The sequence below is a fragment of the Pterocles gutturalis genome, unplaced genomic scaffold (assembly GCF_000699245.1).
Source record: "Pterocles gutturalis isolate BGI_N339 unplaced genomic scaffold, ASM69924v1 scaffold24887, whole genome shotgun sequence".
In the NCBI taxonomy this organism is placed as follows: domain Eukaryota; kingdom Metazoa; phylum Chordata; class Aves; order Pterocliformes; family Pteroclidae; genus Pterocles; species Pterocles gutturalis.
This window is the reverse complement of record NW_010108700.1, coordinates 65,959-90,969: the sequence shown is the minus strand read 5'-3', so window position 1 is coordinate 90,969 and position 25,011 is coordinate 65,959. Positions and strand designations below refer to the sequence as shown.

General features: G+C 39.6%; 1 protein-coding gene across 1 annotated transcript in view; it reads left to right on the top strand.

Moving 5' to 3' along the window:
- Window positions 1–25,011, top strand: part of MCTP2 (multiple C2 domains, transmembrane 2) — an 83,661-nt gene that overhangs the window by 25,022 nt on the left and 33,628 nt on the right. Inside the window, exons 10-14 of the mRNA XM_010072735.1 lie at window positions 1,759–1,861; window positions 3,578–3,680; window positions 12,782–12,883; window positions 13,614–13,688; window positions 14,497–14,616. Coding sequence (XP_010071037.1) covers window positions 1,759–1,861; window positions 3,578–3,680; window positions 12,782–12,883; window positions 13,614–13,688; window positions 14,497–14,616 — 503 coding nt within the window. The remainder of the gene's footprint in view (window positions 1–1,758; window positions 1,862–3,577; window positions 3,681–12,781; window positions 12,884–13,613; window positions 13,689–14,496; window positions 14,617–25,011) is intronic.

Below are 25,011 nucleotides of genomic sequence, written 5' to 3'. Positions count from 1 at the left end.
GCATGAGCAGGTAACGCTCCCTCCCTGTCCTGTCCCGCAGCAGTCACGAGCCTTGGGTGGGTGAACTGCAGATCAGTCATCTCATGGCAAGTGTTACACCATCTTAAACCTTATTTCTTATTCCCATAATAAGGATTGGATTTTGGTGTGGTTGGGACTTCTGTTGTTGGTTGATTCTATGTTGGCATTATGGAATTTAATTGCAAGTTTTTAGCCTGCTGTAATAATAGTTATAATAAAACATAGTATTTGTTTGATTTTGAACACTGTTTTGAAAATCCATATGTTACCATTTGATTTAAATTTCAGGCTGGTTTCTACACAGCTTTATCAAATACGTAGAAGCTCTTCAGCCACAGCTAGCCCAGTTTGAGCCTTCCACACTTTTCTGTTCCTAGATAATAGTTTTGTTGATGTGAAAATGACTTTTTCTGCTTTGTTGGATGTTTTCTGTGTACGCATGAGAGTTCTTCTCAAACACTACATTTGCTCACTGACCAAAAAATAGCCTTCAGAATACCAGATTATACAGTGGGATTGGTTTTGGCATTTACCAGTTTGCATTTCAAGCAGTTTCTCTGAAAGGCTACATGCATTTTCCACGCTTATCGGGGATTGGGCATGTAAGCTGAAACGGAGAAGACAAATAGATTCCAGTAATACACGTGGTCTTTAAACTTTACCAATATTGACTAGTTAATACCCACTGTTTACATACTGAGAAGATTCCTGTTTCGTTTATAAATTTCTCAGAGTAAGAACCTGAAGAGCTCTGCGTTAATAATACCAAAAATAAGGATTAAGACAGCTTTTGCTTAAATATCTTGTTTGTCTGCTGTCTAAATCCCAGCATTGCTGGCACATTTAGTTGCCTAAATAAAAGTTAGGCTGGAGCTTCTGTGGCTGAGTTATACAAGAGCACTGAAGAGGAGATTAAATCAGATATTGAGACGGACATGCTGATAAAGGGTACTCTGCTCATGAGGGAAACAGCTGAGCTGCAGTAAGTTGTGAAAGCTACAAATTCGTGTAATGTTATCAAAAAAATAGATTAGTGAACATGTCTTCACCATAATAGGTTCCACTTTAGTATCCTCCTTTTGAGAGTAGGTGTATTTTTTTTTTTTTGTTTTGGGGGTTTGTTTGCTTTCAGTACAATACCTGGTTCACACACGGGTTCTCCAGTTGATGTTGGGTTTTGTTTAAACTGTGGCACTGTGTAGGTCTTCATAGCTTCAAGGACTTGCTTATGTGGAACTGATGGAAGAAGTGCTGCTGATACACACACAGTGCTATGCTTCTCTTCTTGTGGTGTGGGTACTGTAATCAACTGAAGAAGACCACAAATGCTAAGCAGAGGATAAAATAGAGAGCTGTAACTGCAGCGCTGATGCTTAACTGGGTCAGAATGATGGTACTGCTTTCATAACATCGTCTGAATAATTGTCAGCATGAGCAGATTTTTCTTGCTATAAAGACTTGGAGATGATTCACTGTAAGTCTCAGATTTCAGGTATTAGCAAAGCCACCTGAATGAGTTGTGAGGTAAGGGTTAGAGTTTCTAGAACTGAGGATACATCGGAGATATTGTTTATTTAGTGAGTCATTTCAGTAGAACGAGGCAATTTGCAGGTGTCTTAATGGATCTTATTTTTATTTGACCAGTCACTTCCCCAGCCGTACTGCAAAGAAAGAGCACGCATGCTAAATACAATAACTGGTCCACTTTTTTTTTTTTGGTGTCTGATCTTTCCTTAGGTAAAAGCGATCCTTTCTGTGTATTAGAGCTGGGAAACGACAGCCTTCAAACACACACTGTTTACAAGAACCTCAATCCAGAGTGGAACAAAGTTTTCACATTGTAAGTGAATTGCTTTTGAAAACATGCTGCAGCACCAAACAGCAGCTTAACTATAAAAGCTATCGACTTTGGGAAAATATAAAGGTCAAGTTTAAGATATGTCATTTTTTCATAGTCAGAGAGGATGTTGGAGAAATATCAAATATAACTCAATTAAAGCCTTTTGCCTTTTACTAGTTCTTGCATGGAGTTTATTAATAGAAGTCATTAAAAGAAAAATTACTGTGATATTTATAGGAAGAATCATGACTAGACATAATAGAGTCATAGCTGTATCCAAGAGATAATATAACAGAAAGTAGAGACCAGATACTCATGCCTACATTTTCCGTAATTTAAAATATGTTTCATTGAACCATGGTAGGATCCTTGTTTAATTTATAAGTAAGCAGAAAATTAGAGCTCATGTTGTTCCTGATATATCTTCTGAATTTAAACTAGTCAAACGTAGCTTACCCCAAATTAGAAGCTTAAATTTTTATGGAAATCAAAGTATTCTTTTTTTTTTGTGACTTTATTAATAACAAAAGTGATAATTTAGATACTGCTTTTGGACAGCACAATTTTTTAATCTTGTTTTATGGTGACAAATATTTTTGTGAATAACTGAGAGAGATAAATGTCTCTAAGACTGTAGCAGTCTGTCAAGGCAGGCAATTGCAAGGGCTGGCAGTGGAGCATTTATGACATGAAATGTTTGAGTATGATGGACTTCTTGCAAAAGCAACATTCTTAAAAACTGGGCTGGATGCAAACACAATGAAAAGTGTCTGATCTCTTTGACAGAAGTACCTTGCTGGATTTCTTTTTAATTCTTGGGTGCACCTGAGCGTATGTCTCTGAGTCTTTTCTCTTTGTTCTCAAGAAGCTTCCACTCATGACTGTTTATTCTGAGATTATGCCAGCAGAGGAGTCTTGTTAGATGTTCAGCCAACAAAATAAATCTAATAAGAATCTAAAATTATTTTCTTCAAAAAGAAAGTTAGTGTCTGTACTTCCTGTGGGTCTCAGAAATGCCAGCTACGGACTGTCTCTAACTTTCTTATTGCTGGTGCACGTCTAGCCCAAGCACGAAATCAGCAGAGCCTGTCAGGTTCTCACATCTCTCCTTAGATTTTTGGCCATTTAAAAAAATTTCAGTGAAGCACCTTAAAAGCCTTTGATGATTTAGATTTATTTTGGAGCAGAGTCTGTGTTGAGTGGATGAATCCATTTCAGGTGGAGCATTCAGTACCCTCAGAAGCCTTCCCCATCGTATTCAGATTTTCTGCAACACACCTATCTGTGTCACTGTGGGGTTTTAATATTTTATACTGCTGGTAGCTATATCATATGGAAAATGATAATGGCTTGGAGAGGAATATGGAAGTATGGTTGCAGAAGTGGCAGGGTTCAATATTTTTGACTCTCTCACTCACCAGCTTTCTCTGTTGGAGAGCTGAGTTTTACACCATTAGCATTAAAATCGATGCATGAATAATGTCACTGCCTGGTAGTTATTTTCTTTACCTAGTTATCGGACTGAAACGCAAGGGGAAAGCTTGGGGAATACCCATCATTTGATTCATTTTTTGGGGAATTTAATTAAATGCTAGTTTTATACTCTGAGGTATACAAACTTAATTAGTAAAACAGTGTTCTCAGATCTTTGTGGAGGAGACTGCGTGCATGTATATCGAGTATTATTTTTTTATGTGTCTGCACTTTTTGTTCCAGCCCTATTAAGGATATTCATGATGTTCTGGAAGTGACAGTGTTTGATGAAGATGGAGATAAACCCCCTGATTTTCTTGGAAAAGTTGCCATTCCTTTGCTGTCCGTAAGTTACTTTTGCCACGTATATCATTCAAACCTTGACAGTTTTGCGGGGAAGGAGTTGCATTTCTTTTTCCCATAGCACAAAGCAACACAGATTTAGAGAGAGACAGGTTTTGTGATCTATATGTGCCTTAGTTGGAAGTGTTTATAGTCCTCCTTAGTGTAACGAGCATTGCCAACTCATTTTAGTACAAATTTGGTTGATTGGAAAGAAAATTGCAGAAGTGTCTGTACTTCATCAGTACTACATGCCACGTAGGTCTGAAAACATAATTGAGTTGTTCTGTATGTTTCCACATCATCTTCTGAAGGTAACATTTGAAACATGTCTTTGTTCTGTCTTGCTTCTTTTTACTCCAAGAAAGTAATTGCACATCACAGTAGGATTGACTAGAGATAGCTGTTGTTATTGGCACAGCTGAATAAAATTACCTAAAAGGGGTGTTTTCTACTCCGTAGTGCTTTTAAAGAGTGGTAGCTTTTGTTCTGTAAACAAATATGTGAAGAGGGAGCACTACCATGGGAGTATAACATCAAAACTGGAAACAAAGCGAGCTCGGGGGAAAGTGGTTGCTCTGGAGATTAAGGAGAGTTGAAGCTTTTTCAGAAATAGCCAAAAAAGGCCCAGCTAAAGAGAGGGGGAACATAAAGGGGTCATTAAAATACATTAATAGAGAAATGAGGGAAAAACAGCTTTGTGTTTGGTAAGACTGATTTAATTTTGGAACAAGGCTGGTGGTAATAAGCCAGGTGAAGAGGATGTAAACAGCACCATGTGCACTATCACAGAAGATTCTGGTGACTTTTGCAGCAAAGTTTGAGAAGAACTTTCTAGACTGTGACTTCTTTAAAACCAGTTAGTAGATGAGGCTTGAAACAGCACGAGACTCTTGTGCTCCTATCACTCAAGTCGTGGAAGCACGTTTAGCTGTAAGCATGGGGGTTTCCTTGAGTTTCAAGGCACTGATGTTTTGCAGTAGGCTCCCTATGCAGAGGAGAATGTCTGACAGGTATTTACACAGTGGGTACTGCATTGAGCCCTGTACAGACGTTCATGCTTGCAATACATAACGTGATTCGTGTGATGCGTGCGGTACTGAGATGCTGTGGGTAATAGCACTCTCGACTAGGCAGATGGCAAATCCTGGTTGAAATTGCAGAATACAAAATTGCGGCATTGTTTTGAAACATCCCTGTGAAAGCGTATTCATCTCTGCAGAAAGGCTGGCACACATCTTTCATGGGTAAGGCAAGAGTTTGTTGAGTTTTAGAGGTGAGCTGGTGCAGGAAAAGTGGTTTTGCAATAACAGGCTAGTGGGGCTCTGTCCTAGCAGAGTCTGGAGAAATGGGAGGTTTCTGGAGGGAAAGCCAAGGTCCCATCTGATCAAAGCAGGCCATATAAGCACCACAGAGTCAGCATAGTTTAGGTAAGGGACAGCTCAAGATCAGAGAGAGGAACTGCAAATATTTGATGTTTCCAAATAAATAATGAACTGCCCAGAAAACTCTTGAACTAGCTTAGAGGATATGATCGCAAACTAAGGAATGCTTTATAGTGGCAAAGAAATAAGCCAATGTGCTCCAGTTTATTGTTATTATTTTGTCTAAATAAGTGTATTACTTGTGTATGCAAATGAAAAGCAATGTGGCTTCTGAATCTCTTCATGAAAGTGTATTTGTTTTCATCCACCGTGTGCTCTTTCCAAGTGATACTGGAGCCCAGAGCAGGGGAACCCACGGAGGTTTGGGGTAAGAAAAGCTTAAGCTATAGAAGCCAAGGAGTAAACACTGAGCTCGTGGTGCCCCACAGACTGTGGTGTGCTTTGCAATCCTCTTCCTTCTGTGGCTTGAACTGCAAAGTTCTTTTTTAAGGCTGGGGATATTTTAGATTGTTTGTCTATTTTAGTGGCTCGAGTTGTCAATATCTCCAGTTTTAGAACAATATTAGAGTCAGTTGGGCATGGAGGATGATTGGATGTTTACAGGGAGGAAAAAAACCTCTTAACATCTTTTATTCCATTTTTGATCACTTTGTTAATTTTTCCCCAAGTCCTCGTATCTCTGATGTTACTGGAAGAGAGTGGCTGGAGCAGCTGCTCTCCTGCAGATCCGGCGCTTGCCAAATGGTCTGTATGATCGGCAGCAGGCTGTGTGGGCTCACAGCGAGAAGATGTTAGATTTGGATTTTCTGTTGATTTTATAGGCATTTGTCAAGTATCCCTTAGGAAGCATGTAACAAGGCAGAGGAGGGGAGTGCATGTGTGTGGTAATGTCCGAACTATTCAGTGTAGGTTTTTTGTCCAAAGTTTGAGGAAAAAAAAAAAAAAAAATTGTTTATGCTTTCGCTTGCCAACTGATCTTCTTCCTTCCCGTCCAAACTTCTCTGCCTCCTATTTCAGTCACATCTAGTGTAAATATATTCGTCTCTGCTTCTGATTAAAAAACATTTTGCACCTATTAACTTAGTCTGCTCAGACAGAGAGCTGCAATTTTCTAAGCTCTTTTTCTTGAAATGGGAATTTCGATGTATGTTGTCATTTTGACTATAAATTTGAATGTATCCTTTGAACCATTTAGATAAATATGCTGAAAGAGAACAATAGTTAGACTCAAGGAAGCCTCACAATTGATATAGGTTTAAGTTGTCCTAGATAATCAGGCCTAATATTTGCCTTGCATTTGAAAATAGGATTGCCTTTTTTTTTTTTTCCTGTTAAAAATGCGCCAGTTTGACTTGTGAGCTGTCAGCACATGAAGTAAGTTTACTTCAGGAATTGTTCATGGATGAGTAGATTCTTTTCTTAATGAAAAGTTGCCTTGAATAAAGTATATGTTGGAGGGATATGAAATGTTTAATTAATTTGACAACGAATTTTGGTTTAAATGTGTTCAGGAGTCTTACACTGGCATTTTGCAAACGTGCGTACACCTTCATCATCACATTAACACACCAATAACCTTACTGCCCAAAAATTCACAAATAGTGAAATTATTTATGCTTTCCATTCATCCTTGACTGTGATCTAGACTTATTACAGGCACCAAATAAGAAACATAAAAGATTGGGCAGCATGAGAAGAGTGTTAAAGTGTCAGATGATTAATAAAGCTGAAAACTTCATGTTCTCTTGATAGGCATGATGAAGCAATATTGGATGAATACACAATTTACTTTGTTTCTCATACAGCTCTATTAATAATGCGCTGTAGAGACATTGATTTTGATAACGATACACTGAATTTTGAGTTTTCTCTATTTGTAGGTAGGTGGGGGACAGAGGGAGAGAAGTGGTTATTTGTTTGCATTTTATTTTTAGCTTTTCCATGTTAATCAACCTATTTTTCTTTTTTTCTCCTGACCTTCCTTATGTCAAACTACTGTCCTCCTGTAAAGCATGTATAACAGACCTCATCTCGAAGGTCTGGTCAGCCGCGTTCACAGAAGCAGAATTTAAACTGGAAAAGATGCAGATTCGTGCTATCACAGTATTCAGCAAAATGGATCCCTCTCCTGCCAGAGGTGCCCTGATAGAGTCTGGCTCGCCTAACCTTTGGGCTGAGAGGGAGATTGCTTTCTCAGAGCCTGGGGAACGAAAGAAAAGACCACTTACACCACTGAACAGAGCAGGCTTTTGTGCTAGAAACTGAAGATGATCCTGGGGAATGGAGGAGGGCAAAAACTTCAATGCTTCAAGAAAGAAGTTGGATAGGTTTAGAAGTTTGGGAGGTTTAGGGGGGGACTTGAACTAATAATTATCAAAGAAGTCCTTCCCATCTCTGTGTTCCTTTGTGCCCTAGATGTTAGTAAAAACAGCCATGTTTCTCTCTGTGAGGGTCTTTTTTGTTTTGCTTCAAGAGACCCCTATCTCCTAGAAGGCTGCAAGTTATTAGAGACGTGGGAGCATATAGTGTGCTTCAATGGATTTGAAAGCAGAGTGTATAAAATATCCTCATGTAGAAAGGCCTTTGAGTGAAAAGTTGTATCACAGGATGGAATGTTTTTTCATCTGCTGAGTTATCAGTTCAGAGCAGTCTTCAGCTGCACCCTTTTTTCAGAAAACAGGAACAGGTCTATGAAGTATTTTCAAGTGCCAAGCAAGGTCGGCAACGAACGATACAGTGAAAACAAGTAGTATGACTTTCGCAAGCTTAATTATCTAAAACATAGCTTGGATTCAGAGAGCAAACACCCGACTATTGTAATTACTTAGCACTTAACCATAAGTGTAGAGCCTTTTCCAGGAGAAAGCTTTAGAGTTCGAGAAAAGTGAAAACGCTGCGTTTCTTTGATAGAGGCAGCTGTGCAGTGGATAGTCTCTTCTGACTTTTATCCCTATCATGAACCAGAAATTATGGAATGGGGGGAAAAGCCCCATATCTCTTCCAGAAAAAAAAATTACACCTTGTTTCTGAAATTAAATTCTCCCATGACCATGCACTACTCACTGAAATGGTACAGGAATGTTTTTCCTGAGTGCCACCTAGGATTTGTGTCCTCCCAGGATTTTTAGCTCTTCCCCAGACTGCCTGGAAGCCCTCGTGTGGCTGCCTGCTTTCTTTCAGACCATCAGCTCCATATCTATTTGGTCTTTGCATATCAATCTGCCAAGAACCCAAATTTCCATTCTACTTTTGATCCCACAGAAGGTTGTTATAAGTAAAATGTTGGAGGCAAGAAGTTTTGGGATGAATGAATGGGCGTTTCATATAAAATCAAATCAATGTATGTATATTGAAAGACTAGGGAGAAACAAAAAACTCTTTATTCATGTCCAGGTGGATCAAATATGTGACTTGCTTTCATCTTTTCCTGGGGAAATATGTCCTTTGATAAGGGTAGGTGCGTGTCTATTACAAGACAGCTTTACGTTATTCAGGGCAAATGGTACGACATTGTGCATCAGCAATGAGCTCAAGCAGGAATATCAGAGGTCCCAAATGCTTTAGATGAATTACCCTTGGAGAGTGGCCATTACCCTTTCCACGCGTCACGGGTGTTGATGTACAGAGGTTTAACCCAGCGTTCTTCTGTCAGGTCATCAATATATGACATTGAATCTGCATCAAAGCTGGATACAGAGTGAAGTTTTCTTAAAATCAATGTGGAAAAAAAAAAGCCACTAAACCATATTTCTTTGAGACAAGAGCAATGAAAAAACACCCTTTGCTGCGTAAGGGTCCTGTCGTCTTCGTGTTTTGTGTCATATCAATCTCGGCTTGCGCTATTTCATTAAAATTCCCAAGCGGTCAGAAGGTTGTTGCTTAATAGATTTAGCATTGGCTGGCTACATCAATACTGTGTTTAGTCACATTTGTTTTACTGGGGACATCTGTGGGAAGACTTTAGCAAATTATTCATTCATTTGAAAGGAACCTGGTGCACTTTGGGCCTTGACTGTACGGTGGTCTCGTGTACCTGACTGCTTCCTTCGGCTAAAGCACTGACAGAAGTTGCCTCTCCAGGCCTGAATACTTAATGCACAAAGAATTTTAGCTTTTCTTCCAACTGATAATTTCCTTTGCATGGTCCTGTATGGAGAAAGGACTGTGATATGTAATATGTGTATTATTCTGTGATATATTGATACTCATATTTTGTCTTTCTGAGTTGATTCAGAACAGGGAAATGCTCCAAATATTAGCAGTTCCCATGGGATGAAAATCCTGGCAGTTTTTCAGAGGTTTTCTCATGGTGACCTTGGAAAGTGAAGCGTGTCGGTGGGGTAGGAACTACTGTCCTCATGTTAATCATGTGTTTATGGGTGCTGTTGGTGATCGAGCCCCAGGATGTTGTATGCTATTCAGAAGCTTTCAGAGTGCAGGCATTAGTATTCCGTGGGGTTATAAAGCATCATCAATAAAAGAATAGTGGTTATGTCTCCTTTAGGACCTTACTTGCAGATATTTTCATATTTAATTTGAATATTATTTTCCTTCCCTGTTCCCCTAAGTAGATATAGACATTCATAGGAAAGCTAACCTATTTAGACACAACTATCAGGCGTATTCATTGAGTGAAATTCATGTGAGATCATTGGGTATGTAGCAAAAGGTGTTTGGTGATTTCAGAAGAAATCTGATCTTTCTGCCATTTAGGTTCATCCTAGGACCTTAGCCCTGGCTGCTCACCTTTTCCACAGCTGGAGAAAGCATTAAAGGAGTTTTTGTGAACAGCAGAGACTAGGGAAAAGTACGCAGAGAGGAGAGAGAAATAGATCCAAAATGAAATTAATATGACCGGCTGTCTCTGGAGATTGAGGGAGACGTTGAACAGAATCTGAACTCTGGCCCAAGAACAGCATGCAATGAAAATGGAGAGTATTAAAAGCTATTTGGGATGTTTTCTTCTGGGCACAGTTGAGACACGCCACTGATCTAATCTCCACGCAGTCACGGGTGTTAGAATTACCCTACACCTTTTGCTGAACCACACTGGCTTAGCTCATTGCCAAAAATGTAAGAGATACTGTTCTTTGACTTTTTTGCAGGTTTTTTTTTCTTTTTATCCAAATGAAAATGCAATGGAGAAATGCCATTTCATAGCTAGTTCTCTCTTGTGCTTTTTTTTTTCCCTCCAAAAAAAAGGTCAAAAGCTAGGATATCTCTATGAATGTTTAGTCTTAGACTGAGTTATAATTGCGTATCTTTTACCAAACAAGACAAACACTTGGAATTAAAGATGCCAAATGAAGCTGTCCGTAAAGCTGTATTTGCACTGTGTTACTTTCTGCCCAGTTCAATTTTAAAACAGCACCAACAACAGCACCATTTAAAAAAGTTTCCGAAGCAACAAACAGCCCCTATTTCCAAAAACAGAGAGATGGAAGTTATTTGTTGCTGATTTGAAACTTACTGTTCCAACACACCTGCAGCCCCACCCAAAATGCTTGATGCAGCTCCAGCTCTTGAATGAAGTCTTTTCCCCAAAGTCAGAAGCATTTTTTGAGTGCGGAATACCATGATATCTGACTCTGACCTTCTCAATAGTGACAGCATTTCTTTTCTCTTTTCTATCAATTTAGCAGCATGTGACTTTTTTTTTTTCCTTGTTATAAGAAAGAAGTATATCCCAAGGAATATATAGAGAACTTCTCACTAGTTGTTGCTCTTGGGGTGCTAGGATGAAATGTTATGAGAAATATGTGTAACTGAAATACATGAAAACTCAGCCCCCAAATTAGTAACTATGGAAAATCCGGAATTACGATGCTGTGTTATGTATTGGACACCTACATCTCTGCAGATAAGCAACATGCCTTCTATCTTGTTGCAGAAGAGTCCATGAATCAAAGCTCAGTCCAAACCTGCTGCTGGTGGTGGCTCCCCTTGGACCAAAGGGATAACAGCCTCAAACCAAGTCCTTCTATCCCTGTATCTCTACCATCAGTAAATCAATTTTTCAGTTAATTTGGTAAATTGAACAAAACTTTAATTTACTTTTTTTTTTTTTCTTTCGGTAGCTTTTCACATTGTTTTCTGCCCCTGCTTGAGGGCAGGAAAAATAAACTGTTGAAAAAGTAGAATCCTTTATGATGGGCACTATATGTGGCTGTTGGCCTGAGGACCTTCTGATGCTCGTCCAGTTGGCCCTAGAATTGGGGATAGCCACTTCAGTAGCTCTTCTGTTTTGGGGCTGCAGATTATCTGAGCCTGCTGGTTTGCAAAATAGTTTTCTGCCTGCCCCTTTCTTGGGAGCTGCAGCATCCTTTGCTGACAACACCAAGTCTACATGTACTCTCTTGCAGTGAAAGCAGAGGGGCTTTGTGATCGGTTTAGAACAGTGCCTGTTATTGTTATTATTTATTGTGATTAAATAAATTCCACATATACCTGCATAACTTTTGGCATCCTGTTAAGCAAAGTTTTGGATAAGGAGATAGTTAAAAGCTGGAGTTGCTGGCTGGAGACCACAGAGAATGCAAGGCTGGTCCTTGTGGGAGCCCTCTTCCCTTTCAACCATTGGCCAGAAAACCCATCTGCCCTTTGACGAGCTATTTGGTACAGAAAGACTGGAGCAACATTGGGGAGGGAAAGTGACCTTTCCCTTGTCTGGTGAAATCACTTGGTTCCCATTATGCCTTTTTTTTCTTTTTCCCCTTATTTTTACCGTAGTTTATATGGGTGCCGCTTCTAAATGCCAGAGCAGCAATAGTGGTTTTAAATATGGTTGCAATTTCATGCCCCCAAATTTCCTCTGTTATCTTTAATCTTTGATCATTACAGTCCCTGAATGTAGCTTTTTGGAAAAACTGCAGTTTTTTATGTTACTGCTGTTTAGAATTAACTGGTCTGCTTCCTAAAAAGCCAAATGTTTAATCAATACATATCCTACTGTGTATAATAAATACATTTCTGCCATCACTTTTTGAAGAGAGAATGCTTTTGATTTGAGCCAAATAGTTCACAAAATGGTGAGGGAGGTTTTTTTTGTTGGTTATTTTTTTTTTTTAATAGACGTTTAATGTGATAGGGCCAACCGGTAGATTAGAGTGGAGAAATGGTATTGAAATTCAGGGGTGGAGTGGGGGGAGAAGTCTCTTGCACGAATTAGTTAATTTTGAACATTTGTTACATTAGCATTTGCTCCACTTAAGCTGATTAATTTCTTTGGATTGTGTTTGTTTCCTGGGTAATGATTTGAAAACCTTGCAATAAGCTAAGTGTTAAGAAGTTGGTTCGTGTACTGGAGTGTGCAGTAGGTAGGTAAATTGTTCTTTGTGGCTCTTTTCCCGAACTTTAGAAGAAAAATCCCATTTTAAACCTGTAATAACGGAGGCTGATTACTTCCCATCAACTCACTGGCTTCCAGGGCAGAATTTTCAGACTGGTTATTGCGTGCGCTGTTCTACTATAAAGTACACGGTCTGTAAATTAAAGTTGGACCATAAGAGATTTAATCTGCAATTTTATAGGTCTCTAATCCAACGGTCATTTTGTATTTCAGGTTCCAAGTATATTATCAGGGCTTGGGGAGGGATGTTTTTTGTGCTTGTGATTTATTTATTTATTTGTTTGTAGTGTCTTTAAATTATATTGTGAATTACAGCTGGGAATATATTGATGCTTTTTGTCCCCTGTCTCTCCCTCACCCCCCAAACTATAGATTAGAAACGGTAAACAAAGTTGTTACACGCTGAAGAATAAAGACTTGGAACGTGCTTCAAAAGGAGTCATTTACTTGGAGCTGGATGTCCTATTTAATCCTGTAAGTTGAATTATTTTCTCTTTCCTTATCGCTGGCGTACGAAGCGTGTGAATCTGCAAGGACGAAAGTGGAGGGGTGCTCCTTCAAAAACTGGGAGCTAGGGAGGAAGAGTCCCAACCTGGTTGCATCTGGTGGTAGAAGCGTGTTTCGTGACATGGAGACATCAGAGCTCTTTGACGTCCAGTCCAGGTGGATGGGACAATACAGGGGCATTTTTGGACTGACAAGTGACTCCAGGCTCCTTAGGAAGGAGGTGCCGGTTTCTGTACAACACAGCTTCACTTGTAACAGACAAAAAAGAGCTTAATGTTTAGATTATTCTACATTACTTTTAACACCTACTTCCTCCCCAAAAAGCTGACCCACGACGTTCTCTTCCCAGGGCGTTGACAGGAAAATTAATGAGGCATGTACGCGGTGCACTTAGTTTTTAGGTGGCTGAGTCAGTCTCAATTGTTTATGCCCTACAGCCTTTTACCAAGTTAAATCCTATTTATTAAGGCCATCATGGGCTACACCACAGCTCTGCTCTTGAAGTGAGTCCAGCCTTGCCCAGTTTAACTCATCCACGTTTTTCCTACCAGCTCCTCCTAAGATGCAGAGAGGCTGAAAAGAGTGAAAGATCCTGAAATTCCTAATCAATACTGGTGATACAAATCTGAAACAGTGCACTTAGAACTACATGACATATTTTTTAAGTTTGTTGTTTTGTTTTGTTTTGTTTTTCTAGGTAAAAGCAAGTATTAGAACATTCAGGCCACGAGAAAAGCGCTTCTGTGAGGAGAACCGCAAATTTTCTAAAAAGGTAAAAATTATCTCTGGGCTAAGCTCTCGCATCTCTTTTGGAAATATTTGAATTGCTGTAGCATGGTTGCAAGAACAAAACCTATTTATGCATAAAATGCTGAACACGTGTAAATTTTGCCTATTTCTGTATATATTAAAAGGTTTGTTTGTGTTAACATGAAATTGCTTCCTGATCTAGTTTGCATCGGTAGTTCTGCTTCATCTTTCAGAGTGGGGAAAATGATAGCTGAGGATGTTGCACAGTTCGCAGCACCTAAAGCATGATGAGAGCCCTATTCCCTCTTTTGGGAGGGAAGAAACCAGGTCTAAATTATTTAATAAGTCCATAGGATTTTAGAACAAATGGCCATTATCCTTTTGTTTAAATAATGGTGCCCTATGATAGGGCTAAAATTCCCTATTTGGTTCTATGGAGTAATCCAAAACACGTAGAGAAGAGGCTCAGTGTTTTCTTTAACTTATTTCTGGCCCTTTTTCCTGAGACATTGCTATATTCTCAAAATTGGAGAGGAATGAAGGTAGGTTTGTGTTACTGTTTTATTTAGTTCTGGCATCAAGACCTGCTTTTTTTTTTTCCTTCTTTTTTTTCTTTTGTAAGGGATGAGGAAAATCTTGGAAGGTTTGGGTGTAATCAGAAAGCAGACAGGAGCTGAAGAGTGTCTCTGAAATAGAAGCTTTTTTTGTAATATGTGCCCTGGCATGCATTTATAGCTTAAATTATCCCTGTTTCTGAAGCAATAGTAGGATATTAGAGTGTTTGATTAAACTCCTCTTCTCCTCCCCTCCTCCCACTCAATATTTATCAGATCTTATCAAGAAATGTTGATCGCGTGAAAAAAATCACCATGGCAATATGGAATACAATACAGTTCCTTCGGAGCTGCTTTCTCTGGGAGTCCACGGTAAAGAGCGTGGTAGCATTTGTGGTAAGTGGATTTCTTCTTTTATTGCATGAGGCTAAGTGATATAAGATCTCGAGTGTCACCGTGCCTTCCTCTCCACCAACGTAAAGCTCTTTATCATTTGCTGTTATTGGTATTTTGTAGCTGCAAGGCTGTGGGTTTCAAGGCAGCTTGGGCCTGATGGGCATGGAAATTAGATCTTCAGGAGAAGCCTTTCTTCTCCTGGTGAAAAGGTGCTGGCCAACCTGCACCGAGCACTGAGGATGCTCACGTCTATGGTACACCGCCCCATGAAGGCAGTGACTCTGAGATGACTCTGGATTTCTAAATTTTTTTTTTTTTTAGAACATGGCAACTGCTGGGTGGTAGAAAAGGAGGGAGGTGGTGGCCAAGAGGGTGATGAAAAGAGATGCCTTTGATTTGGGTGATGCAGTGAGCTGATGGGTCTTGTCCCTTCCATCATCAGTTGCAATGAGGAAGCACTTTGCTGCAGGTTATCAGTGCATGCTGCCTGTGTCCCTGCAGCTTGTAAGCAGCTCTGCTGACATCGCCTGTTGCAGATCTATTCTCTTAATGATAATAATACATTGCTTTAAAAAAAATAAAAGACAAGGAAAAAGCTGGTCAGTGAGTTCTGTTGTGCTCAGCGAACAAAAAGCCAAGTTCTCCACCTGCCTGTCCCACTTTTCAGCCCCCTCCTTTTTCCTCTCGATAGTAAACACCCCATTTGCAGTTTTCTCATAATCCACTCAAGCACAAAAAGTTTTGCCTGCTTTTTATTCTGCCGTGTGACATTTACTTCATGCTTGAAATGTTTGGCATGCCATTAAAGGTTGCAAAATCGTTTTGTGGTGGTCCAGCGTGCAGAAAGAAAGTTTTTGAGTTGAGTGTTTATTAAGCAAAATAACAGCCCCATCTCCAAGATTTCTCCCCCTTTTACTGTCTGTGGATTGTAAGTCACTTAAAGGTTCTTTTGAGGAAAACACTTCAGTGTGTTTGCTACAGACGAGTAAAGTGGACCATCCCTGATTGAAAGAAGCTCCAGAGCGAAGACAGAGGAGCTGTCTTTCAACCCTGCAGGTTAGAGGGACGACTGGCACGTAAGAGTGCATAGGATGAGAGGGTCTTTTTTCTGTATTTTTTTTTCTTCCTGTTGCTTAAAACTTATTTAGATCATATCTAAAGTTAACGGTTCAAGAGCTGGTGGAGAGCAGAGCAGGAGGTACCTCGCCGAAGCAGGTATGGCTGTGCAAGGGGACTCGGTTGTGCACAAGGGAATCAGATGGCCATGCACACTGGGGCTGGAAAGGGAGGGATGTAAGTAAAATCCCAGTGCCAACATCTTGCCATCACTGTTCAGCAAGAATCTAGGCACATGCTTGAGAGATTTGATCTTAAGAGATTTTGCACTAAAATACTTGTGAAGTTCAAATTTCTAGACTTAGGAGAAGAAGTAGGTGGAGAGGCAGAAAAATAAGAAGGTGGGAAAGTGGGTCTGCAGAAAAAGGAATTGATTCCTAGTGAACAGGAAGATGGGCACAAAGGTAGAAAGTTGCAAGTTACAAATTATTAACATCTCTGCTGGATACCATAATATCCTGGTCTTCTGACAGAAAGCGGGTAGTGGGAAAGGAATAAAAATACATGACTCCAAGAAGAATCAGAGAAGGTTTCTTCTACAAGCCAAAATTTAAGTCTATCTGATTTTTTCCACATGGAAATAATTCAGCTCTGGCACTTTAAGTGCTTCTCTGTATCTCTCACTATTTCCAATGTGTGTGTTCATAGTAAAAATAAAATATGTGCACTGCATTGTAGGTGCAGCATCCCTCCCTGCCCCAAACTGTATGTAAAATCTACTCTCAACAGGTTAAATAAAACATGTATCAAATATCACATTTTAAAAAGCATAATTCCCCAGAAAACATCTGTCTATCTTCAGTACCTGGCTTTGAACCAGCTTCACCTGTACCGTATTTGTCCTTACTGACGACCAGCTTGTGGCCGACACAGAACACCAGAGGTGAGGAAGATGCACAATGGCCACTGGCGGTAACCATTGTGACCATATTCTGCCTATTTCCCTTATCTTCACTGAAGTAATCCCAGAGATGTGGTGGTCCTTAGGAGCACCCTCCCCTGTTGGATTCCCTCTATGGGTAGTCCGTACCCCTTTCTCCAAGGATGAATAAAAGAAGGGAGGAGGAGAAGGAGACAGTATAATCATGTGAACCTTGTTTTCTTAAGCAATCAGACAAAAACCACCTCCAGACAAAAGAAAATATTTGTAAGAGCTCATCAGAGCATGGCGGTAGGTGAGGACGTGGTATCTTACACTGTCCTGTTTTAGTCTTTATTACAGTGCACCTCCCTCCCCATTAGTGCTGACAGCTCCTGAGTGGGACAAGGACATTAGCTGCTACCTCAGGGTGCACAAGAGAAAGAGGGATGGATAAAGAGGGAGGAAACAGGACAGCACAGGCAGGACACAAGTGAATGAGACAAATGCTGTCACCATGTTTTCTCATTTATAAGGTACATCATACCACGCTAAATTTCTGTATTAGTTTGTGATGGTGAGAGGAGACAATCCAAGAATATGTGAGTAGATGAATTTTTTTGTGCTGTAAAAATAGAATAATATTTTTCATCAGCATTCTGCGATTTTAATCTGCTTATTTTTAATCAGAGTTAATTGTATAGGCACGGAGGACACTGAGCAGGCCTGCTCTGGCGCAAATAAAATCAGAAATTTTTCAGGTTTAGAGGTTTTGAAAAGGGGATTGAAAGGGAGGTGAGTTGGAAAGCAAAATTTCACTTTTGGTGATACTTGCTGTGTGCACAAAGGGTTTGGTGCAAATCATGTTACACAAATTCTAGAAAAGTCACCCTGGGTCAGAGGAAAGAGTCGCACGTAGGTTTTCTGGATTCTTTATAGTGTACGTTTCAGTGGTCTTGTGTGAAAAATGGGTGCACGTGTTTGTGTGCCTGGGAATATGAGGAATATTCTCACATGTGGAAAATGTTGCCTGTAGAGTTAAGTGTTCATATACTGGGAGAGATTTTGAAAGACTTTGTCCATGTGTTCTTCTCCATCAGTTCAGGATTTGGAGGGATTTGTAGATGTTTAAGACCAAAAAGCTCTTCAGGCATTCTACTCTGTTATTTAATTTTGAAGTAGCTGTCTCTGTATTCAACCGAATATGTTGTGTTTGGACTGAAACGTGCCTCTCAAAAAGCTCTTTCTTTTGAAGACACCTTGATACACACTAGTACATCCCTGTATGGTTCTTCTCATGTACCCGATACTCTTTATATCTTACCCTGGACAATTTGCTCCTGGTTTCCACGGTGAATGTTACATTGTTAACCTGGTCCTCATCACATCTTCCCCTTGTCACACCTTTCTCCACTGAGACATCACTTCCACCCTGTGCGACTGGTGTCCAAAAAGCTGGAACTGCACAGTGAAATGTGCCTGGAGGAATGTCTGCTTTCAAGTCATCTTGTATATCTGTGCAATTATAAGCTGTTTGTTTTTCCCACTCATACACATGAAAACTTGTGTTCTTACCTTTCTGATGCATTTTTAGACTGAGTTTCTGGTCCTTCCTTCTGCATGCAAACACTCCTTTCTGGCTCTGCTCCCCCTTCTTCCCTGGTCATGGAAGTTAAGTCCATAATAACTGAATCATTCATACTGTACAATTTGTATTTTAAAAATATTTTAAAAGTTAATTTTAGTCACAGAATGATTTTCGTGGGGAATTATGCATCATTGCACATTGTGCTTGTGATTTTATACAACATAATTACACCTTCTATTGACAGTTTTCTCTGCATTAATGCTAATTATGTCATTTAATGAAATTACAGTAATTGCATTAAAAAAACTATAATCTGGTGCAACTTAAAAGGATATATTGACTTGGAATTTTTGCTATCATGTATTTTTTCAAGTTTGCATGATATTTGCAAGAGACATTGACAGGATCAGGCAAACGGTGGGAACTCAGCCACCATAGCACCTCCGGTGTGACTGGCAGCACTCGCTGCTGATGTGTTTCAGGGTCCCTGCACACTCACCCATGCCAGCATACTTCATTTTTACTGGCAGCATGTCCCACTATATCAGGTTTAGGTTTCTTGCTAATCAAGGCTGCTGCCAGGGTGGGTACAGGTGGGAGCTATTTTTCAGGCTCAGCCTTAGCTGGCAGCCTGGGCCAGCCAGGCGAGGAATGCAGTACGCACAGGCAGTATTTATGTATTTTTCAGTGACACTGCGATGTGTCTGATAATTATTTTATAACTGGTTAGTACCAGAAGGTAAGGAAGGAATATGTGGTGATGCAGCGTCATGCATTGGGAATGTGGAATTTCTGGTCAAACTGACTGCAGCTATTGAATGGTGGGCAGCTGGGAAAACGACAGGCGTGGGATCATTTTGGAGCAGTTTGGGCATCCCAAAAAGCCAGCTGATGCGAGAGTAGGGAAACCCTGGAGGTTGTGGATGCCCAGCAGAGCTTCTGAGGGCTGTGGATGCAGCAGGAAACCCAAACTTAAGCTTTTGACCTCCTTGCTGCTGCGGTGAGTTTTTGGCACCCTCTTCATTAAGATCTCCAAAGCTTTTTAAATCCAGAGAGAGATGGAGGATGCCCTGTTTCTTGTGGTGACTTCTTGGGCTATGAGAACTGAAGCCTGAGGAGTCACAGGACAAGCTGGGTGAGGCTGCACATATGTGTCTGTGCCAGTTTGCTTCAGCCTGATCTGGTATAGCAGCAGAGAGAGAGTTTAGACTCTGCAGCCCTTGAATTTCTGAGCTGAGTGTGCCGTTTAACACACTGCCACTTAAGTTTGCGATGTAGGAGCTGGGTCTGAGCCCAGTTAAACTCATCTCATAGAGGAGACACCAACTATCTCGTTACAATTTGTAATCTCTGAACTGGGCTATATTTCTACTGACGACCTACAGGCAAAAGGCCATTAGCTTGTTGACAGTGTCCTCTAAAATTGCTAATTGTACATCAGTCAGAGGGAAATATTCTTTTCCCTCAGGAAAGGTGTTTGTTAGTTCAAAATCTAAGCCTTCTGGAGTTTACTTGGGGTAAGTCTTTTATTCTGCATGTGGACAAGTGTTTCCTGCCATGCTATGGTTAGACTTGCTCAAGCAAAACACAAAATGTTCCAGTCCTGTTTGTACTAAGCATAATTCAATCCTGGAGGTGGTGACAATATATGGGTAAAACATACAATTTAACTCATGTATTGTTTTGCGGCACAAAATGAAAATTTTTTTCCTTGTTGGGAGTGTTAGATCAATAAAGGGAGATTCTTGGGACAAAAGTTTAACAGGGAACAGGAGAAGGGAGATCAGTAACAGCCGTGAAATCCAAGCAGCTTAGGATAGAGAGACCGAGTCACCAAGCATCTCTTGGACCTTTGGCCAAGGTAATTTTCACTGGAACTTTGCTTATGATTTGTCATTGGATGGTAATAAGTCACTTGTCTATAGGATGGGGAAGGAAGATGTGCTCTCCCATGAGCTTCCCTAAAATCTTTCTTATTTTCCCCGTGAGTTGTCCACTAATTCTGAACAAGCAGTTCTCTGATGCAAAGCACAAACCATCCCGCCATGACTACATGTGTAACTGATGAGAAGGGTATAGTCTTTTTTCTCCCTTTATTTTTTTTCATTCTCATAGCTGAAAATGAAATATAAATCATTGTTCCCAAACTGTTTGGGAACAGCATTAAAGTAATGGTAGATTAAAATGTCTCCACATTAAAAAGCTAAATAAAATGAATAGATGTAATCCTAAAGAGAGAAGAATGAGTATTCTTCAAACACTGAATAGGGAACTTGGAAAAAGAAAAAGCTTAAAAAAAAAGAAGAAAAAAAAAAGTAATGCAAAAGAGATGGTCTTTACTTCCGCTTTACTGTAGAGCTTTTGCTGAGGGCTTTTCTCAGCCCATTTGCAGCTTGTGTTTTGCTACAGTTTTAAAGAAGCAGTAGACAAAGGGACCATTGCCGTTCCGACTTAAATGGGAACTTATTAGTTCATATTTAAGGCTAGAGCTAGTGCTGGAGGAGCAGTGAAAGGCAGGGTTTCAGGAGTTTGACCTAGTAAGTGATTCTTCAGAGCCCCTAGTATTTCCTCCCTTCTTTCCCTGTGTAAATCCCTGGCAAAGGCACATCTTGAAAGTGATTGTCTTGAACGCCAGTGAAAAGGCTGGATCAGAGGTATATCTTTATTTTGAAGTATTATATTCCAGTAAAAGCGTTTTCCTAATGATGGAGAAAACTTTTACATCCTGTTTCCTCCGCTCTGCTCATGGTGGTGCCGGTGAAAATTCACCGTTTGTGCGTGCAAAGCCGTTAGGAGCACGCTACTTGACACGTGCAAGTGACTGCTTGGATGAGAAACAGGCTTCTCTAGACAATTAAAGGAGGTGGTTTTACCCTTTTCCCAGCAATTTTTACATTTCCAGTATTATTCTTCTGTGGATTGAGAGGGAGTGAGATTTAAGCTTGAGCTCCCAGGCTTTGCTTTGCTGCAGCAGTTAAAATTCCTGGAATAGCAACAGTGATATTGATGATGCTGAGAGACACACAGCAAAGTAAACACATGTTATTTCCAGCTCTTTCAAAAATGCAAGAACAAACAAGGACAAAGTTAATAGGGAAATAACCACTTAGAAGCTTGACAACGCGATAAACAAGATTTAAAAAGCAAAGTTTGAAGCTTTGGAGCCAGGGTGAGATGGAGCTGAGCAGGGACCAGGACAAATATCCTTTTAACTTTAAAAAAAGGATAAATGGTCATATGTTTCCGGCTCAGGGGTTTTGGCGATTTGCTTGTTACCAGTGTTTTTTTCCAAAATAAAAATAAAACCATATTTTGCATCTGAGGATTAATCCTCATTTCCTACGGGCCTCCGTAACAAGTCACTTATCCTGTATAGTGAGTCCCTTGCTTTTGGGATTGGGGAGCTTCCTCTTAAATTAAGTCTGTGCTGTGCTCATATTTTTGAGCAATAGGAGTGCTTTCTGTGCCGTGTGCTCAAAACTTGCGTGCATCACATAGGAATGATTCCCTCAGCCCTGGTAATGAGACAGACCCCCATCCCTGCCTCTCACTCTTTAATTGCATTACAATGTTTTTACTTGATGATAAAGCCTTTTAATGTATTGATTATATGCATTAAACTTAATTGTCCAAATATTCAGGAAAAAGCCCAGTTCTGCTGGAGGATGAGCCTCTGTACAGTGGAATGTGTATGCAGGCATCCGGTAAAGAATTAAAGCAATGAGAAAGAAATTCAGCTTTGTTATAGTACATAGATGTAGCCCTAGAAGGTGCCTGTATTAAGATACACATATCTAGCTGTCTGTCTGTCTCCAGACCTGGATTAGAAATCATTTTCATCTGTTTGGCTATCTAATAACAGCCCACAAAGCCCAGCCCAAATGTGCAAGCGTTTTATCTAATAAAAAAAAAAAATAAAACAACCCTAATGAGAAAGGGCTCTTTAGAGCTAAAACTTGAACTAAAAGCATCCGCCAACAGTTTTGACCGGCTTTCTGCTCGAGTTGTGACCTGTTGGAGAACTCTGCTCGGTGCTTGTGTTTCTGGCTAATTTTTTATTTTTTTTTTTTTTTTTTTTTTTTGGTGATTGAAGCTTTGTCGTTTGTTTCGAAGCTGTCATTTTTATTAGTCTCTCTGGCTGATCTTTTTGGGCTCTCGTCAGGTGGTGTGTGTTCTCTATTGTCTGCCTGGTCTTGGCAAGCTGTAGGTCCTTTTATTGCCATATGACGTGGGCGTGCTTGCAGCAGTAGCCTGTAATTATACCCACCACAGGTGACAGTTACAAGAGAGCTTCGGTAATAATTTTAGCTGCCTGATCTGATGTTTATGAAGAGCGAACCCTCTTTGTGGTCTGGCTGGAGCTTGCTATATTGTTTTGTACTTTAGCTGTTTGCCCCCCCCCCCAATATAGAATGTCTTGTGTCTTTTGAAGTTCTGAAGTTCTCTAAAGGATTATTGTTGTGCTTATGCTGTTTTGTACATTTTCTATTTATTTTCGCGTATCTTGTGTTTATTTTGCTCCGTCTGGCAGGGTAGAATAGTCCTCTTGCCTGTTGCTGGTTTTATTTGTATATTTAATATTGCTGAACTCCTGTTTCTAACCACTCGTTAGCAGATACGCTCAGTTCTCCCAGCCCTGAGACTAATCACAGATTAGCATTTAATTGTGGGGGGTTTTGTCTTTGACTATTATTTAACTGTTTTATAAAAAGTCCAATTCACCATCCACAGAGCCAGCACTGGTTCCTTTACTCTCGGTGGAACTGAAAAACTTGTATATGCCGAAGGTGAATTGAGCTTGTGCTTCTTACTGTTACCTTACAAACATTAGGAACTTGCTACAAAAATTGTGGGAAAGACTGAAATGGATGCTACCTGAAAGCTGGCTTTTCTCTTTTCATGTCTTTCTTTTTGCATTTTTAGATTCTTTAGAGGAGCTTCAAATTAAATATCTTGAGCTTCTGAATTTGTGAGAAAGCAGGAATTTGTAATTCCTATCAATTAATTGGTACATTGAGAAACAAGAGGAATTTATTTTATAACCATTTGGCAGCTTATCCAGAAGAGACAATATTCCATATCAGGATCCAGTCACTTTTATTTTTCCCAGTTTGCCTGTTGTCTTTCCTGAAAGTTCACTTTATTCATAGATCAGAAATTGCATAAGCAGATGAAATTAGTATTCTAAGTTTAATGAATGCTTCATCTGTGTGAGACTCATTAAACAGAGTGTGAGAGAGAAACTTACCACTTCTGGAAATACCAGAATTTGAGAAGCTTATGTGTACAATTCCCAAAGTCTGGCATGGATTTGCACTATGCGAACTGTATGGAAAAAGGTATAGAGTTCAGCCCAAACGAAAAAAAAAAAAGGTAGTAAACCCATAGTATTTATTATGAAAAAGGTATGTACTAGGAAGTGAAATTGTCATTAAAAAATAAAAATTCCTTCACTTTCTTAATATGTGATTTTTTTTTTTCCCTCCCAGAACCCAAAGTGTATTGATTTTCTTTCAATCAGGATCTGCTTGGTTTTGTCTCATTATTCACATTTCTAAGAAGTGCCAGGTCAAAGTAAATATTTTAAAGCAGTTAATAGTCAACATCTAAAATCTTCCTGTAAAACTATCTCCCTCCTCATTGATGGAGAAACCGTAGCAGTATTTTGTGGGGTTTGTTTGGTTTTGTTTTTTTTTTTTTTAAATTTTTAGAAAGGCAAATCCTTTATTTTTAACACAGATGTAATCTCAGAACAGCGCACTCCCCCTGAAATATATCGGCAGTTTTTATTCTTCTAAAATGAGGGAATAAGCAGAGACACATCTGTAGGTGGTTTAAATCCCTGTAACTCCACTAACTTCAGCAAACTTCTGTTGTTTAACATCAGTTAAAAATCTCCATCCTCCTTTTTGGGGCAAATCTTGTATGAATAGAAGCAGCAGCAGGTTTTCTGCAGAGGAGGAGAAGCCTGCAGGTGGCGATGGACCCTCAGGAATGAGCCAGCTCTGGCACTCAGGCTTTTGTCAGATTTTTCTGGCAGGTTTTCTTTCTCTTGCTCGAACTATTGTATTTTTTTAATTTAATTCACCCGTTCTCTCAGTGCTAATCTAACGCTAGTTGCAGAAATCTTGACAACTGGAAGAAATTTCCTGTTTGAAGGTAATGCAACATTTTGGTTTTGTGATGGAGACAGATGCACCTTGAGGGTTTCTTTTAAAGCATTTTACTTGTTTTGGGGCTTTTTCTTTTTGCTTTTTTTTTTTTTTAATAAGAAAGAGTGGATCCTTTACAAGAGCTAAAATAAAAGGGGATTAGTATAGAAGCTACAGAGCAAATATATGTTTTTTTAAAAGCATGTTCTCATGTTCTTTTACTTTTCTTCGCTAGCAACTAAGATCTGCCTTGACTTAGAGGTTAATCTTAAACAACCACATAGATGTTGGGTTGTTTAAGGATAGCAATAATAATAAAAATACCCCAAGTCAGAATATGTCCCTTCCTTTTTTTTAGCATTCATGGAGAAATAAAGATGGAGCAATGGGATAACTGAAAAATCCCAGAAATCTGATTCTAAAAAATCTGTACTATTAATTATTAATAAATTTGACTACTACCACACTAAAGGATTCCACTGGTACTGGTAACATCAGTGGAGTTTTGATCACTTCCACTACCACTTCATAAAAATTAAATCTGTTAATCTTAACTGTGACATCCCCATTGCAGTCAAGCTGAGCTTGGTTTCGGGTGTTTTGTTGTGCTGTGGTTTTGAGAAGTATTAATAAACATGTAAAACATGTAGTGTTTTTTACTAGTCTAATATGCTGATTTA